This window comes from Plectropomus leopardus, chromosome 1 (assembly GCF_026936395.1).
Source record: "Plectropomus leopardus strain MGB_pleo_1.0 chromosome 1, ASM2693639v1, whole genome shotgun sequence".
NCBI classification, from domain to species: Eukaryota; Metazoa; Chordata; class Actinopteri; order Perciformes; family Serranidae; genus Plectropomus; species Plectropomus leopardus.
In genome coordinates, this window is record NC_142176.1 from 4,048,446 (window position 1) to 4,064,581 (window position 16,136).

Genomic DNA, 16,136 nt, shown 5'->3' on the forward strand with positions numbered 1-16,136 from the left:
CGGAGTGGAAAACAGCGAAGACAAGAAGAGAGAAATATTGTTGCCTCAGAGGCTCGTACTTCCAAAATCAGGGAGTTTGAGTCCATACAGGAGATGTTGGTTAGTTTGGAGGCTGATTCTGTTTTTGTGGGACTGAAGCTGAAAGGATCCTTTATCCTCGCCGATGTTTTGTAAGCAGAGCTGGAATTTCAGCTCTGAGAGTTTTCATGACTGAGTTGCACTTTTGTGTTTCTGGGTTGACATCGTCCGTGTGTCGCTAATAATCTGACGCCACCTATTTAACCAGACCACCTAAACTGAGACTGAGTCATGACCAAGACCGGACCAGAGTGAGTCCCACACTGACAAACTCACAATGAAATGTGAAAATCGGAGGCACTCCTTAAATTAAAAAAGACCCACGCCATAAAAGCTTTCATTAAGGTTTGCTTGTCATTCTCCGCTTTTATTAACAAATCTCCAAAATTAACAAAGAAATGCTGTGAAATCATAAAACTGTAAATAGAAAAACAGTGACACTGTGTTCAGTTTATTTCCTAAAACGCTGAAATAAAATGTCAATTTTGAAGTAAGAATATGTTGATATATAATGGCATTTATTTTCCTTACAGATTACTGTAGTTTAAACACAAGAAAACTTACAGTAAATAAATAAACAGCACGATTCTGTTAAAATTACAACATGACAGGTTTTGTCTGGTAGATTTTTTTAATTTTTCTTTTATAGAGAAGAACCTTAATTTACAGATTAACATTTAGCCTACAAATGGATTTTAAAACATTTGAGCGTTACATTTGAATGTTCCTTAAAACTTGAACTTCTCAAAACAACCAATTGAAAATTAATTGGGGAAAAAAACAAATACAGAGTAACCAACCAGCACACCGCAGCTGCTCCAAGACAAAGCACCTTCCCAGAAACATCCTCAGTCCAAACTAGACGAAAACAAAACACCTGCAAATTTGAACAAAATGATTCATACAGAAATGTTTTTTTTTAATTTTGGGTGCTTTTTTGTTGATAACATGATGCTCACCAAGAGCACAATGTTTATGTTTCTTGTTCTTGTAGTAACAAAGCTCTGTCTCTGTCTCTGTCTCTGTCAGGACCTGGAGGTGCTGGAGTCCGTCTTGCGTTCCCGAGCCCTGGACGGTGACTCTCAGGAGGCCTGGGAAGGTCGCGGCGGCGTTAACGCGTCCACCTCGCGCTCGTCGTCCGGTCTGAGCCGGCAGGAGCGCAGCAGGCAGCTGTGGGAGGACATCAGCACGGTGGAGGAAGACAGCAGCAAACTCAACGCCCTGCAGCTTCGCCTGGACGAGTCCCAGAAAGTCCTGCTGAAAGAGAGAGAGTAAGAGACCGAAAATGTGAAACTGTCTGGGCTGAAGCATCAGCAGATGCATGTGCTGCAGCCGTAAAGAATTCAATGAAACTTCTTAGAGGCGTAGTCGTAAGAAGTATGAAGATCTTTAATCAAAGCTACATTTCACAGACAGTGAGATAATTTCCCACAGAGTTTGTTTTTCACACCAATCGAAACTGACGTCTGATTTTTAAACGTTCCCTCAAATCACCCGATCGTGGTGCCGTAAAAATGTTTGTTCAGTTAACTTTAGTTGTCTTCGTTCCCGGACGAAGCCACGGTAACACAGCCTGGTACAGTGACCTAAAATGTGTCATTAACTTAGCAGAGTTAACCCTTTAAAAAGCTGAGCAAATTGTCTTTCAAAAACAGAGGGATGAGGTAAGGAGTACCGAAAGAAGAAATGACCCAAAAAATAGCAAGAAATTGGTTAGAAAGTACAAGACAATTAATGGAAAATTGATTAAAAAATAAAAAAAAAAAGAAAAGAAAAAATGAATCTCTAAAATAGGCAAGTACCAGAAAATTTTCTGCAAATTAGTAAATTTAAAAAAAAAGGCAAACAAGCTTTGGAAAAAAGTGCTTTTAAAAATCTAATAATTCTGTGGCATAATTTAAAATGTTTTATTATTTATACATATAGTTTTTCCCAAGTTTGTGAAAAAAATCGCACCATAGGAAAAGTGATGTTGCTCCAGATTTAAAGGGGTTAGGAAAAGAAATAAAATAGAGTAGTGTGTGGTATATGTGAAAATATGTAATTAATAATAACATAACGGTAAATTTCCACCACTCTCCTCAGCGTAGGTAAGGCAACTGTATTTATATATCACATTTCATACAACAGGGCAATTCAAAGTGCTTTACAGAGCAATAATATATAAATGCATAATAAAGGATACAGATTTATAATAAAAGAGTAAAGAGATGAAATATAAAAGGTAAAATAAATTACAAAAATAATGAGAAATAGCAAAACTGCAGACAAAAGGTGCAAAGATCCTTTAAAATGATTGAAAATCAAGTTTAAAAGAAGTTTGTAGTCATTACCGGGTGAAGTAGGCAGTTCAAAAAAGGAACATTTTTAGCTTTGACTTAAAAAATATTCGGTCAGTGCTTATCTTTTATTCCACGTTTGAGCTGCATGATAACAAAACGCTGCTGCACCATGTTTGTTCTAACTCTTTGGACGGTCAGGAGCCCGGCCCCACATGCCCTGAGGGTCCTAGAAAGTTCACATGTCACAAGCATGTCAGAGATATGGGTTTCTTAAATTGTGCGATTTGCATTTATACATCTGTCTCCTTTATTACCTTGTCAGGATTTTTTTTGGCACAACCTGCAGAGCACCAGTGTGACCTATAAGCAGAGCACACAGTTTAAATTCCTCCACCGCTGCTGATTCTCCACCCAGACGATGTGGCGGCCCCCTCTGCTGACGGATGTGTCAGGAGGCGCATCCCACGCTTTTTATTTTCCGTATGAAAGTGTGTTTTAGTGTACAGCCATGAGATCCCGGCAGAGTAATAAAATATGAGCGTCATGTGTGACTTGACAGGTGTGCGGCGGTCGGAAAAGAGGTGATGGATTGGTTGTAACTGAAATCAGGACCAGCCACAGTCTCTGCTAATATAAAAAAACTTCAGCCCGAATACAAAAATCTCCTTGCATGCATGGCTGGTCACACGTGCCGTGTGTTTTTGAACGTGCATCATGCAGCACTGAGTTTGAACCACGCAGCGGTTCTTAATGTCGGAATGTAAAAACATGAAAAAATCCATTTAGAAGATGTTCGCTGTATGATCGAGAGTCTAAAATCACGTTTATTCAGACATCCATGACTCATGTGCACAACCAATACCCGTGTTGAATTTTGCACTATTTCACCATACAGTTTGCATCGCTACTGCACTTTTGTTGTCTGTATGAATTGTTTTTTTTAATGTCTTTCTTTTGTTTCCTTTCTTTCTTAATATTTCTTTTGTCTGTTACCTGCCAATGGACTACGGATGTAAATTAGCAGTCCTGCATATTCACATTTGTATTCTATACTGCTGTTCATCAATACGCTGTGTCCCTTTTAATTAAACATTAAATTAAACTAATGTATGTTGTGTCTTCCCCAGAGACAAGCTTGCACTGAGTAAGAGCATCGAGAGGCTGGAGGCTGAACTCACTCAGTGGAAACTGAAATATGAGGAGCTCAGCAAGACCAAACAGGAGGCCCTCAAACAGGTGAGACATCCACGGTGCATGCGTGATACCGAATCCTCTGTTTTCTGTTTTAGCCGCGGGGTCACCTCGACGCTGGCTCCACAAACATTACAAGTTTGTAGTGCATGATCAAATATGGCAACTGATTTAACTTTGCAGGGTGTGCTTAAAAGGGATGCTTTGCAGATTTTCAAGCAGCTTTGTATCAAAACGATGTGTTTGTGGAAATGAATTGTGGTAAACTTGTGATCCACACACATACACACATACACACACCTACACACAGGGAGTATCATTTTATTTAATAATGGGTTTATTTACTAAGTCGAGCCATTTCTGTGTCGGTGTGATGCAAACGCGTGAGCCCACAGCTCAGCCTGAGTGGAGCTCTGTCCTGCAGCACAGAGCATAAATTCCAGTATCTCACATAATGAGGACACAATTATCATTTCAGACGCGCAATGAAATTTAATAGACTAACTCAGGGATCCTCCAACTTTGCCAAGGACCCCCAAATTGTATTAGCCTCTGGCTTCTTAATATTTTTTTCTTATTTTATTAATATCAGTCTTTCCTTTGTTACAAATATTTCTCAGCATTTTATTCAACAGTAGTATTAACAGTAAACATATTTTATTTTAGATTTTTTTTCTCCTTTTCTTGGCCTTTTCATTTGTTACATTCAGTGTCTTATGTTATAAACATTTTGTCATTTTTGTCTTAACAGTATTCGACACATTCAGTTCACTGATCAGTTAACCAGCATGGCGGTCGTAGAGTGTAGAGCTCATGAACAAAAAAACGTGGACAAAAACGTCGTACAGTCACACATTCCCACAGGAAAATAAAATAAAAGGAGCAGTGACAATAGCAACAATAATATTTATAATAATAATAACAGATTATAAATGAACAGAAATACATAAATAATGTATTTTTGATGATTAAAAAAATAGAACAGTTACGTTATATAACAATCATCAAAGTAGCAAATAAGATAATGTATCATACAAAACAAAATAAATAATTAAATAAAATAATAAAAGACTAAATGGTAGAAATAAAATAAATGAATGAATAAATAAACAAAAAAAATATTAAAATAAAATAAAATGAAAATAAAATAAATCAAAATGACATGAAATATAATAAAATTATAAGATTTGGAAAGAAAATGGAATGAAATAAAATAAAATATTGAAATAATAAAATAAGATAAAATAAAATACAATAAAATAATACGATAGAATGATAGAATGAAATGAAATAATGAAATAATAAAATAAGATAAAATGTAATAAAATAAAATAATAAGATAAAAAATAATGAAATAACAAAATGAAATATAATAACATAATATACTAAAATAATAAGATAAAATGAAATTAAATAGAATAAATAATAAAATGACATGACATGAAATTAAATGAAATGAGGATCAAAATATCTGCGTTATCCACATAACATTTGACAGAAACAGGGTTAATGTTTTGGCAGTGATCCACCACTCGGGGGCAGTCCAGGTCTGCAGACAGAGGAGGCGTAGAGAGGAAAAAGCTCCCAGCAAACACAGGAGCAGCTTTCTGAATGACAACATCAGTTTAACAAACCAGCAAAGGGAGAGAAGAGGAGGCAGGTCAGAGCATATGAGAGGTGTGTAGATGGGTGTTTTGAAGATAAGAGGTGGAGATGAAAGCAGGAGAGGGTGAAGTGCTGAAGGAGGAGAGGAGGCAGATGAGACGCAGGAGGAGATGCAACGATCAGATAAGAACAAGGAGATAAAAAAAGGGACGGAGGAGGAGGGCGGGTCATCCTTATCTACACGCTTGTTGTCCCAGATACTTCAACATCACAGCGGATGTTTGGCTCCAGAAATGGCCGCCTTTTAAGAAGGAACCGGAGCGTCCTTCCTTACAAACAGATAAAACTAAATGTCAAGCTGCTGCAAAGTTTGAAGAGAGCTGCTGTCGATGTTGAATGATGAAATTTTGTAGTTTCATTTGTTCCGATGTTCCTAAATCTTCCTCAGAGCGTAACTTTAGTACCAGACTTTGTAGCATCGGCTCAGTTTTCGTATTTTTGCGTGCTGCTGTTTTCAGGTTCAGAACAAGCAACGTGAAAAGGTTTGCACACTTGAAGTTTGGCTCAGAAGGAAGTCTGACAAACTAGAGGTCGACCGATATTGTTTTTCAGGGCAGGTACCGATACTGATTATTAGGAGTTAATCAGACCGATAACCGATATTTAAAACCGATATGCATTTGCAATAAAAATCTAAATCTTCCTCTCAATTTTTTGGAATATAACAACTCCAACACAAAACTCAAAACTGAAACTATCAACATCATAAACAGCAACTTTTTTTTATAAAATCAAGTGAAAATTTAAGTAAACATGAATGTATAAAAATGATATCCTGAGGTTTTGATAAAATAAAAGTACCTCCCATGCTGACACTTTCTTTGCATTTTTTAATTAATTAATTTTTATAGGTGATCTTAAAATAAAAGGCAGATTATCTGCAAAATGCATCTAAATGCCGGCAAAATGGCACAATAATTAACCAGGCCGATAATCTGTCCAGCCGTAGTACAAAGTGCATGTAGCCAAGGCAAACAGCTGCATGATTTTGGGAAAAATCTCTGATTTTATACATAAACAAAAGATGACAAGTATAAAAGATGCAAGAGGAAAGTGAAGGTGCAGTCATTTTATTTTTATTTAACCTTTATTCAACCAGGAGTGAAATACATATTGAGACACGGCACGGTTTCTGTCACCTCCCCGGAGACCGAAGCTCCGATTATTCACTTTTGATAAATGGCGAAGCTCCGTAACCCAAAAAATGTTATTCGGGACAGCCCGAATCACCTGTCACTTCACTTCATAGCGCTCATCTCCAGCTGCCATCAGTACAGTTGCGTCCTTAAAACAGGGGAAGCATAAGGAAAGATAATCTCTAATGATTTCAGACTGACAGATTTGGGTCCTTCGGGGTTTTCCCAAAAACTTTAACAACTAGACTGGCACTCAGAGAGTATGGAGGACTGAAACTGACAAATAATAATAATATGTTTGAGGAAATAAATGGAGTTGGAGGCAAGTAGGGAAAATAAAATATAACTAAATGCATAAATAATTACACAAATAAATACATTGAAAATAAATATGGAAAATGGAAAATAAAATTGGAAATTAAATGAATAGGAGAATTTCTACCCAGAGAAAATAAAACTATAAATAAATGGGAAATTTAAATAAATATTGACACTTTTGGCATTTTAATTTCATATTGACACGTTAATTTATTTATTTTTGATTTTGTCAGTTTTAGTCCTCCATAAGAGAGCACAGATTTCCGTTCATGGCTAAATGCCCACTCTTGTGATATTAATAAAAGTGAAAAATAATTTGTGTATCTGCCCTGTGATTCGGATCTCCTCCAGAATTGAATGGGTTCCTCCTGAGCTCAGGCTCCACCAGTTCACTATTTTTCATGAAAATTTGGGCTATAGTTTTCCTGTTATCATGACAAACAAACAATCAAACCAAAACCTGCTTGGAGGAGGTTATAAAGAGCAAAACCCTTTAAATATGTTATTTTTTCTCTCTTCCTAACATCATGTAGCTGAACCTGCTGAAGGAAATGCATCAGGATGAACTCGGGCGCATATCTGAGGACCTGGAGGACGAACTGGGAGCCCGAACCAGTATGGACAAGAAACTGGCTGAACTACGAGCGGAGGTGAGGAGACTGGAGAGGTTTGGGGTGGAGGAGAGGTTAACAGGAGTGTGGGTCAATGGTGTAAACAAAATGTCAGCTCCTCACAAACTAATCCACTCCTGTTTGTTTTTTAATAATAGAATTTTCCTTCTTTAGCTTAATTCAGTCCTGTCTTTATTTCTGAATGTTCCAGTTTTATTTTATTTTATTTTGGGGTTTTTTTGTTTTGTTTGTTTTGTTTTATTTGGTTTTATTTGGTTTTGTTCTGTTTTATTTTTTTATTTTTTTAAATTTATTTTATTTTATAAAAAGCTGGGGGAAAAAACTATATTCATATTGTGATAAAATTAAATATAAAATTATGTTACAAAATTATTATAATTTTTAAGAACTTTTTTCACGTCATTTTACTGTTTTTGTGTTTGTTTTTACTTTATTTTTTATTTCTTTCTCATTTTGAGGTAATTTCCTTGTACTTTTAACAAATGTCTTGTTAAATTTAGGGGGCCATTTCTCCTTTTTTAATTGCTCGTTTTCCCCTCATGTTTTTGAAAGAAAGACACAGAGATCAGCGCAGCAATGCTTTTCCTTCAGCTGCAGTGTGAGGTTGTTTTTCAGTAGTTACAGGAGTTTCTCTGTTTACCTGCAGCCTCGTCCTGTTTATCACTGAGTAACTCCACTGGAGCTGGTTTTGGGCGAGTACAACCTCTTCTCTAAACCCAAGATACATTTATCAGTTCAGTTTCTCAGCCTCTCTTTCGTCTCTCGGTGTGTCAGATGGAGAGGCTGCAGGTGGAGAACGCGGCAGAGTGGGGGCGCAGGGAGCGCCTGGAGACGGAGAAACTGGCCCTGGAGAGGGACAACAAGAAGCTGAGAGCTCAGGCCGAAGACCTGGAGGAGCAGCTGGCCAAGAAACGCCGGCAGGCCGCCTCCGCGCTCGACACCGACCTCAAGGCCATCCAGAGCGAGCTGTTCGAGAGGAACAAGGTGAGCAGGACGGTCCTGTCTTTAGAGAGCACGCTGCTTTCGCCGTGCCGACAGGAAACTCTGACCCGTCAGTCCTTCGCTGCAGGTCTTAAACTGTTCAGCTACCAACGGAAAAGTCTACCTTATTGCAAGCTGGATCTTATTTCAGTTTTATCCTTTAACCCTTTGAAACCTAGGTTTGATTTCTTACTGAAAGAAATGGGAAGAAGGCAATGAGGAATTTAAGACAAAATGACCTACAAATTAGCAAGAAATTAGTTTAAAAAAAAAAGAAAATTACAAAAAAAAGAACGGTAAAAAAAAATTATAACAATTTTAAAAATTTCAAGTGACACAGATGGCCAGAAAAATAATTATTAAAATAAAATAATAAAATAAAAATAATTATACATACTTGTGATAATTATACATAAATATAATTATTTTCTCTAGCTTAAAAAATTGATTGACTGATTAATTGCTTGATTTCTGTCGAAAATATGGGAAGAGGGCAATCAGCAACAAAGAAAATGACACAGAAATTAGTAAACAGTAAGACGAAATTACCCCAAAAAAGGAAAAGCAAACAAACAAGGATGTGACCTTAAAAGTTCTTAAAATTGTAAAAAAAATCTGTAACATAATTTCAAATGTGTAATAAGCATCCTTATAAATAAGGTTATTTCCTTGACATTTTTTTTCGAGCTTTTTAAAAAATATTCTCTAAATGTACTAATTTCTCGAAATCTGTGAAATATTTCTTACCAAGTTGCTCACTGCCTTTTTTCCCCGTGTTACTGAAAGAAATTCAACCGATTTGTTCAAAGGTTTAAATACCAACGTGAAGTTGGTGCAGGTCTCAGAGGGTTAAAATCCTAAAATCCACAATCATTTTCTTACTACACGAATACAAACACACTAAAGAGATCTCTCTGACCTTGTCCTCCTGAAACACTGTCAGCGTATGTGTGTGTGTGTGTGTGTGTGTGTGTGTGTGTGTGTGTGTGTGTGTGTGTGTGTGTGTGTGTGTGTGTGTGTGTGTGTGTCTGTTTGAGAAAAGAGAAAGAGCGAGATTGATGGTGTTTTGTGTATAGTGTTGAAACTGTGGTATTGATCCGGACAGAGAAGGAGAAACAGGGCAAGCGATTAAGACACTGGAAACACACACACACACACACACACACACACACACACACACACACACACACACACACACACAGAGCTTGATTGATAGTAGAATCATCTTCTACTTCAGCCAGGGCTTTGGGCATCACCACCACAGCACAGATTGATGTTCACTGTCACACTGCGACACACTGATGTACACACACACATACACACATTCACACACACACACACACACACACACACACACACACACACACGAACAGATGCAGCAACTTGCATAACCTCTCTTGTCTCTTGTGTGTGTCAGTTTTCTTTAACAGCTTTCTCTCTGTCTGTGCGCTCACAGTGACGATGTTTCAGATCTTTGCATCTCACACACGTTTATTTTATTATTTATTGTATTTTTTTATTAAGGCCTCGAATCACGTCGGTAACTTTGTGATTTGTACAGGTGGTGTAGCCGTAACATCTTAATTGATAGTAGCGGCTAGTGTACCTGACCCATTTTGACCACAGACTGCATAATTTCAGTCTTTTCATGTCTGTTTTCAACACTACTCAGTACATATTCAGTGGTATTATTACTTTCAAAAAAGTACTTATTAATTTGACAAGTACCTCCCACTTTATCGCTTACTATCTAAAGAAAAGAGCACAAAAATATATACAAGTATGGCAAAACAGTAATATAACAATTGAAATAAAATAAAATAAAATAAAATGAAATAAAATAAAATAAAATAAAATAAAATAAAATAAAAATAGAAGCAGAAATAGAAACAAACAAAAAAAACAAAAAAAACAAAAGCAAGGTGACAAAAAGGTAACAAGTATTCTGGCATCTCCCGTATTAACGTTTATTAAACCTGTCCATTTTCAGCTGTAGCCCTGCGGTGATTTTTTTCCATATTAAACACATTTTTCACGCTGTCTCTCCACTTCGTGTTATGAACACGCACATTTTGAACTGAAGTGCGACCGGAGCCTCACACGGGGCCGCTGTGCCGGACTCCGAGCCGCGGAGCCGCCTCAGGCTCGCCGTGGGACCCACATCATCACACCTCGTGATAACCGTGATAATTATGGACACATCACCCGACATCATCAGTAATTCAGCTGATGGAGTCATCGGAGGGGTGACGAGGCCCCCGGGTGTTAATTACTGAGTTTGCAAATTAGCTCGTTAACACTTTTGGTATCATGTTCACAGTATTTTATACGAGCTGCAGACTGTTAAACACGCTCAGTCATCACAGGCACGGCAGGTTTATTTTTTTAGCACCTTTTAAAAACACGAAATAGATGTTTGGGCTGTGCTTTATTTAAGGCAGAGAAATTCACAAAAACAAAATTTAAAACAATAAAAAAAGCTATACATGAGTAAAAGTACAAGTATGTTAGAACTTGAAGCCATTAAAATATTATGTGAGTAAAAAGTCTGATATTTACTGGACTGAAGTATCAAAAATAATTGTATGTAATTAAGTATTGAAAGTAAAAGTACATGTAAATTCTGTTTATTATGTCTTGTGCACCATCTTAAAGATTACACCTAGAAAAACTAACTTTTAAAGTATTTAAAGAAAAAAATAACAGTTTTTGCTTCCCTCCCATTTCTTCATTCATCCATCTGTCCCGCTTTTTTTTCTCCCTTCCTTTTTCAGTTTTGTTGTAAGTAACTAAAATGATAATTAATAATTGATAATAATAATAATAATAATAATAATAATAATAATAATATATATATATATATATATATATATATATATATATATATATATATATATTTAAAAGATAAAATAAAATAAAATCTGAATAAAAAAACACAAAGTACAGATACTCCCAAATATATATTCAAGTTAATGTTTAGGACAGCAATCACATTAAAGTGGGATGAGCTCATTTTTTGTCTTTTTACTCTCAACATCTACAAATATAAAAGCAAAATACTTATTTGAAATACTGAGTTTAGCAATTACAAGAAACATTAACTAATTAATGTCAGTACATGTTTGTTTTTTTGTCCTTCATTATCAGCTTCTGTAAAAAAATGCTCTTAAATTTAATTCAAAGTTGCATTAAAAAGTCTTAAAAAGTCCTGAATCCCTCACAGACTCACCTGCAATGTTTCAAAAAAAATATAAGTAGTTGTCTTGTTATGAAAAATATGGTCACCAGGTGGAGTTGTTTACCCAACATGCACCTCTCTGGCAGGATGAAGACAGTGAGGAAGACCTACTGTGTCACATAGTTATAGATATGTTTGGTTTTTTTTAAGATTGGACATGCATATTTAAGATTATTTTTTGGCCTTTATTAGAGACCCCTGGATATGCATTTTAATGCAAAATTACTGACCTATAATAGCTCTCATACAGCACAGTTTACAGTTATAATTGTATAAGTTATATCGGTTATAAGTCACTGAGTGATCCGTCGACTTGAGATCAAGCCGTTGCAGATAGACTGAAATCTTAATTTCGAACATTTCGAACATGTTTTTATTTCCCAAGACCATAAAAATACAAACCAGCCAAAAAATAGTGCATAAAAAAGAAAACAAAAGAAACATAAAAAAGAAACAAATCCAATGTTCGAAAAGAAGTAGAAAGAAGTGTAAACGTATCTAATCTATTATTTATTAACTAATAAATCTAGATATGCTTCCTTTATTAAAACTGTAACTCATGAATGCAAAAATAAAGAGAAATTAAATATATATACACACACATACGTACACAAGCATAGAAATATATGTTAGTAACCAAATATGCTCTACAAAAGCTGTACAAGTACAATGAAATGCTGATGGAGTAAAACCTATAGAAGTTTTTAGTATTTATTTACTTTTTTCCGTCTTAAAAATCTGTATCTATCTATCTCGTGAGGTCAAGTCTTCATGTTATTGTTGGGACTGGAGTATTGTGGACTGGTTGCAGTGATACTGAAGCCACAGCTGAATTCAAAACCCTGTGAATAAATAAACCGTATGTTTTATTGCCCCACTGAATCATGGGAGTTAATAACTCACCGAACAGATGTGATCAAACATGTTGACCCGGAGAGCAGCAGGGGTCAGAAAACAAACCCTGCTCTGTGCTCTGTATCCAGGCTGAAAGCATCTGTTTGTACATGTCTGTATCTGTGTGTGTGTGTGTGTGTGTGTGTGTGTGTGTGTGTGTGTGTGTGTGTGTGTGTGTGTGTCTCTAAGTGGCCCTATTAGCAGCAGGTTGGATGGCACGGCCGTACGCTGGCAGATATGTGTGTAAGTGTTGGTCAGTGTAATGGCCTCCATTACCACCTGTCCCACAGGGTTATTTATGAAGCTCTCAGGTTTATTTAATGCTGCTGTAGGCAACACACACACACACACACACACACACACACACACACACACACACAAAATTAATCAGAGGGAGAGAGAATAATTAATCCATACATTACGTTGGAGCGAACAGCAACAGGCTGAAGTAGCTCTGAGAGTCGGCAGCTGAGGATGAGTACGGTGAGGAAGATGAAGAGAGACAGAATAAAGAGGCAAAGAGAAAGACGGAAGAAAACAAATGACAAGCGATATGAGCCAGACCCAGTGCCAGCATCGTTTTTGAGTGAACGCAGCTACGATAGAGCCGATAAATAGACAACATTACATGATACACTTTGTGACGTTGTTGGCACAAAAACTGATTTTATTGAACTGGAAAGAGAAAAAACCAGCAGCCCACCGAACAATATCGAACAATGTGACGAAACATTTACCTTTAGGAATGATTGTCATTGAGAGGAAAGGTGGATGTGTCCCACCTGACATGGCAACCCTTTATAGACCGTTTAACCCAGATTAACCCGCATGACTGATTCTTGATAACGCCGTAATCACATCTCTGACATCCCTTTTGTAAATTTTATTTATTTATTTTTTCTTTTATTTTTATATTTTTAATTAATTTTCTTTTTATTGATTTTTTAAAATTTATTTATTTTTGCTGTTTGTTCTTTTTCAAAGTATGCATGTGTGCACTTAAGAATATACAGACATTTTTGTTCAGAAGTAAATTTTGTAGGTTTATTTTGAAAAAAAAAATAAATAAATAAACAGAAGTAACAAAAAAAAACAAAAAAAACAAATGGACAAAAATGACCAGCCAAACCTCTGAAAATCTTTACGTGAGTTCATTGTCTCTCACTGCAGACACCAGAATTTTTGTCCTCTCTTTTTCTGTGTGCACGAGAAGACACCGTGCCAGCTGTCTTGACCGCCGTGTTTTACAGTGTTTTGCAGTGTTTTACAGTGTTTTACAGTGTGTTGCAGTGTTTTACAGTATTTTACAGTGTTTTGCAGTGTTTTACAGTATTTTACAGTGTTTTGCAGTGTTTTACAGTGTTTTGCTGTGTTTTACAGTATTTTGCAGTGTTTTGCAGTATTTTTCTGCTCTGTTTTGTCTGTTAGTGCGCTGTCATTCTCATAACCTAACCTACATCCACATTACTTGTTTTTTTAAATTTTGTCTTTATTATTTTTTCAATACAGTCAGCTTTATAATTTAAGACAACAGAAGCACTCGATCACACATTCACCCCCACAAACATTACGCCGTTTTAAATTTACGACGGAGTCTTAAAACAAACACAGTCCTCGTCCATATGAGCGTTTCAGCACTGCTGCAGCTCTGATCTCCATCCATACTAACACGCTTTAACCCCTTGAGACCTGGATCACCATCACTTTTCTCGTGCTGCATCCCAGCACCTTTTACAAGCTGTTTAAACCTTTGAACCCCGAGCAAATTGGTGGGATTTAAAAAAAAAAACATGTGAAAAAGGCATTCAGCAACTTGATAAGAAAAGTACCACGATTTACAAGAAAGAAAAAGATATAGAAAATGTATTATTATTATTATTATTATTATTATCATCATTATTATTATTATTATTATTATTATTATTATTATTATTATCATTATTATTTTAAGTACTTTTTTCCAGTCATTTACTTGTTGGGTTTTTTTGGGTTTTTTTTACTTTCCTCATCTTTTTTTCTATTTTCCCCCTTTTTTGTGCAAATTTTAAGGGAACTTTCTAGAGATGTTCTATTAATTTATTGCTAGTAAGTATTTGACATTACTATTATTATTTTTAATTACTTTTTCGAGTCATTTACTTGTTTGTTTTTTAACTTTCATCCTCCTCTGTACTTTTTTCCCCCTTTCTTTTCAGATTTTAAGGTAATTTTCTTGAGACGTTTTATTAATTTCTTGCTAATTTTTGGGTCATTTTTTCTCAAGTTGCTCATCGCCATCTGTCCATGTTTCTGAAAGAAAAATGATGCATTATTACAAAGTTACACTGCCAACTATTGGCCTGGTGTGCATACTGCGGCATTTCCGGTTGTTTTTGCAGGTCCGTGTACATGAGGATCGTTTTCATATGAACGTGGATTTTTTTAAAAACACAAAGGAGAGACTTTTCCATTTTTAGAGGGCCTTTTTCATCTCAACGTGGCCTAACTCAGTATTCAGAGGTAGTTTAGTTGATATATGTTGCATTTTTGCACATAAATTTACCCATTAGGTTTATATATATACATATATATATTTATGCTTTCTTGTGCATGAACACTTTTTGTGTTCATGCTTTTTCTTGGTGCTTTTACAAATCTAACTTCTAACATTTTGCCTGCTGCTCTGTCTTTATCTCTGTCTCCTTTCATTCTCTTTCGTACTCGTCTAATTGAGCTGATCTGTTCTGACCAATCTGGTTGGAGCGGTGCCCATAAGTCCCTCCCCCACTCGCTCTCGGGCAGTCCTGATTATAAACCCAATTCCTCTATTTGCTCTGTGTGTGTGTGTGTGTGTGTGTGTGTGTGTGTGTGTGTGTGTGTGTGTGTGTGTGTGTGTGTGTGTGGGTGTGTGTGTGTGTGTGTGTGTGCAAGGACGAGAGACTTCACTGTCTAAATTAATGCTAAATTCAGTATGCCAGAGGGGGAAGGGAGAATTAAAGTGATTCTTTGTGTGTGCGTGCAGGAATATGCAGAATCTGCCGCAGTTGCATGAACATCACTTATTTCCACCTCTGAATCTGTTTCTTCTTTTCTTTTTTTTCCTCACATTAAAGGACCTTTTCGTCAAGGTGATGCGTGTGTAAATATACTTTTGGGTATACGCCTGTGGTTTATTTGTGTGTGTGTGTGTGTGTGTGTCTTTGTTTTAGTGGAACAGATGTAGCAGCAGACTTCAGGGTCTCTCCAGTCAAGGAGAAACATTTAACAGCCACTGTGGCGTAACACACACACACACACACACACACACACACACACACACACACACGTACAGTAACACACATAATTGTGCTTCTGTGTGTGAGCAAACAGACGCAGATTTGGCACAAATACATAAACACATAATGGAGAATTGACACACATGCAGAAGGAGCTTGAATGAACAAGGATCCAAACACACACATATAGAGGCACACACACACACACACACACACACACACACGTTTTCATGCTCATAGATCATTCAGTAATCCCTCATGTTTAATAGAGTCAGGGACTCCCAGCCTCTCGCCCTCCTCCCATTCATCCGTCAACCCCCCCCTCCTCCTCCTCCTCCTCCGCTGCCCTCTCACACATTCATTACATCGTCTCGAAATGATAAAACTGCAGGGAATATTGAGGTTTCTGGCCTGTGTGTCTGCTCGGAGGTGTACAGTCAAAACCTGCTTCATTTACATTTTGTCTG

The 16,136-nt window shown here is 36.6% G+C and overlaps 1 protein-coding gene across 2 annotated transcripts in view; it reads left to right on the forward strand.

Moving 5' to 3' along the window:
• Positions 1-16,136, forward strand: part of ccdc102a (coiled-coil domain containing 102A) — a 91,031-nt gene that overhangs the window by 56,533 nt on the left and 18,362 nt on the right. For both annotated transcript variants that reach the window (XM_088084415.1, XM_088084452.1), the window contains 4 exons: positions 1,108-1,349; positions 3,488-3,596; positions 7,204-7,320; positions 8,077-8,286. In XM_088084415.1, coding sequence (XP_087940541.1) covers positions 1,108-1,349; positions 3,488-3,596; positions 7,204-7,320; positions 8,077-8,286 — 678 coding nt within the window. The remainder of the gene's footprint in view (positions 1-1,107; positions 1,350-3,487; positions 3,597-7,203; positions 7,321-8,076; positions 8,287-16,136) is intronic.